The 3,333-nt window shown below is 39.8% G+C and overlaps 1 protein-coding gene across 1 annotated transcript in view; it reads right to left on the reverse strand.

The window, feature by feature from the left end:
- The window catches only part of LOC102010896 (protocadherin beta-4-like), a 46,500-nt gene that overhangs the window by 22,206 nt on the left and 20,961 nt on the right, over window positions 1–3,333 (reverse strand). Inside the window, exon 2 of the mRNA XM_013512127.1 lies at window positions 1–1,607. Coding sequence (XP_013367581.1) covers window positions 1–1,607 — 1,607 coding nt within the window. The remainder of the gene's footprint in view (window positions 1,608–3,333) is intronic.

Raw genomic sequence — 3,333 nt, forward strand, 5'->3', positions numbered from 1 at the left:
GTTTTCGGGGACGAAGAGGGTGTAGGAGGATTGGGTGAAGGTCGGGGCGTTGTCGTTGACGTCGGAGACCAGCACAGTGATGTTGTGCTGGGTTTTGAGCCTTGGTGTCCCCAGGTCGGTGACGGTGATGGTGATGTTGTACTCGGCCCTGGTCTCTCTGTCTAGTGGTCCTTCTGTCACCAGGGTATAGAAATTCATAAATGTTGGTTTCAGAATAAAGGGCAGATTGTCTGGAATAGAGCAAATCATCTTCCCATTGTCACCAGAATCTCTGTCTCCTACTCGGAAGATGGACACGACCGTCTCAGGAGCATTTTCTGGAATGGAGCTGCTGAGTGAAGTTATGGTGAGTTCAGGGGCATTGTCATTCACGTCCACCACCTCTATGACTACTGTTCCTTTTCCAGAGAGGCCTCCTCCATCTGTAGCCTCAATTTCCACATGGTAAGACTTAATTTTTTCAAAATCCAGTTTCTTTTGCAGTCGGATTTCTCCTGTGACTTCATTTATCGAGAAAGTTTGTTCAATTGCATGTGATGGTTGGAACAAGCCATAGGAAACACTTCCAAAATTTCCAGCATCCATATCTGTAGCTAAGACACTAAGGATTGGGGAATGTACGGAGCAGTTTTCCAGGACCTGCACCTTATATGGGGTGTCCACAAACTCAGGAGCATTGTCATTGACATCCATGATCAGGATTTGAACACTGACAGTGCCAGACCTAGGTGGAGACCCACCATCCAGAGCCGTAAGGGTTAGGCTATACTCAGCCTGCTCCTCCCGATCCAGAGGCTTGTCCTGCACCAAGTCTGGGAATTTCTTGCCCTCACTATCATTTCGAGTGAGAATGTGAAAATGAGAATTAGGGCTGATGGTATACTTTTGAAGCCCGTTGCTGCCCACATCCAAATCTTCGGCTAATTTCAGGGGAAATACAGTCCCTGGCTGGCTGTTTTCAAGTATTTTCAAGAGCACTTCCCCATCAGGGAACATTGGAGAATGGTCATTAATGTCCTGAACCCATAACTCTCCTTGAAAAAACTGCACTGGCATTTCAAGGAACACTTGGAAATGCAGCACACAGGGTTCAGTAGGGCCACATAGCTCCTCTCGGTCTAGCGTCTCCCTCAGAAACAAATCTCCAGTCTGAGGATCCAGCAACAAATGCTGCTTATAATCGTCAGACAACACCTTGGCTGACCGGGCAGCCAGTTCCGCAGTTCCCAAGCCCAAGTCTTTAGTCAGATGGGCTACAAAGGCACCACACTCGGTTTCCACCTGCACAGAGTAACGGATAGGCCCTGAGTGAACCTGAGATAATACCATCATAAAAATTAACGCCATGACTTGCCTGTTTAGTTGAATTCTCTGAAGCTTCTCCATGTTGGAGTCCAGGTGCTTGTATTCAGTCCTTTTAATACTCACAGAAAGACTGGTGATACTGATTTCTGTTTTCTTGTTTGGAGGAATTGGCACCACATTGTTTTTAATCTTAAACCTATTGTATATCATGTTCCCAATCGGCTGGTAACTCCACACTGCTTGCAAAGCTGCTTCTCTGTGTTTTTGATTCCTTGTGGTGACACAAAAGGATTTGCGCGTTTAAAGCTTTTTCTCAACCTTAGCCTGCAGCGCCACCCTGCGTCTTGCTTGAGAAATTAGTATAGTATTTTTCATCAAAGAACATTTCATGTTTCGAAATGAACCTTTAAAAAAAAGCGTAAGAAAAAGCATTTTTTTGAAAAAAGGAACGTTGTTTTTAAGTTGTGTGATAACGTCATTTCATTAAAGTTCTTCAGTTAGAATGGTCTTGTGTAAATAATATCTGTGTCTCCCATGCTCCGTATCTGTGAATTTCAAAGAAGTCCTGCATCTCTTGTATATTATCTAACCAAGAGTGGTAAGTTCTTATAAAAAGTCAGTTCATAATGAAATCAGTTCATAATAGTTATTTTTTTTGTTTTTTTTTTGGGGGGGGTGTTTCTGGTACCGGGAATCAAACTCACGACCTTGTGCTTGCCAGGCAGGCACTGTGCTGCTGAGCTAAATCCCCAGCCCCCAATAGTTATATATTTTTTATCTTCAGGAATATAAGAACTTCACGAAGATGGAAAATTTTAAGATATCCTGTACCACATGGTCCAAAGTTCATTATTTTTCAAAGTAGGTTTTATTCCCCTACACTGGTGTGCAAGTAGGACAATTCAGTAAAAACGTATCTTGTTTTGTATTGTGTTTTACAGTGTGAAGCTACATTAAATTTAGAAATAATACTAAATAATATTGAACCCATACTAGAAGCCAATTCTAAGAGCTGGAAAGAAAATAAAAAATAATTTAAAGATACTAAACCCAGAGGGTGATAGGACTTCTATTGCTATTGTCAGGATAATATCAAGACAAAAATTAGGTGAGTAAAAATGTCATGGATAAACACATATGATAAAGTCTTAAGCTGCATTTATTTAACTAGATAGGTATAATCTATATTTTATAAGAGTTTGCTTGTTACCACACTCACCCTTTGTTTACCAAGTACCATATTCCTGGACCAGCTTGCTTTGAGTGAAAATACAAGGCAGTGACCTAAAGCATTTTAATCTGTGAGAAAAGGATGCATTAGAGCTCTACTTATACTTGTTGAAGATGCAAATCATGTATAAAATGGATTTCAGCACAGCATATACCTGTTGTGACTGCTCGGCTACAATAAAATACCACTGATACCACAAAGACACAGTTAACCAATTTATTGTTTACAGTTAGTATTTTGGGTAGAGTATCACTTATCTTCCCACAAGCAGGATTTTCTTTCCTGAAATATCTTTTCATTACCTTATTAATGTATTAATTGTAACTTAATTCATATGTTAAATTAGTTATTTATGTTGAATAACTTCTTTTAAAAGTATGTCAGTAATCTCACATTCTGATGATAGAAATTGTTAATAAAAACTACTTTTGAAAGAGATATAATAGTCAATGAGTATAGTTAAGTAAATAAATTAATCCATTGTATTATTATGTTTCTCCTTATACAAGCAGATAATTGTCATATCATATATTGTGCCATGAACATATCTGAACCTAAAAGCAGAATTTGGAGAGATAAGAGTGTAATATGCTACACAATTTGTCTTGGTTACTTTTCTGTCTTTGCTGAGACAAAATACCCAATGCCTAAAATTAAGGAAGAAAAGGTTTATTTAGCTCACACTTCGCTGAGGTTTCAGTGCATAATGAGCTGGCTCCAAGAAAGAGTGGCATGGCACAGGGGCAACAGTCGAAGGTGGCAGAAGACAGTAACAGCAACAAGAGCAAAAGGGGGGG

The sequence above is a fragment of the Chinchilla lanigera genome, unplaced genomic scaffold, assembly GCF_000276665.1.
Source record: "Chinchilla lanigera isolate Chin_1 unplaced genomic scaffold, ChiLan1.0 scaffold00014, whole genome shotgun sequence".
NCBI lineage: Eukaryota > Metazoa > Chordata > Mammalia > Rodentia > Chinchillidae > Chinchilla > Chinchilla lanigera.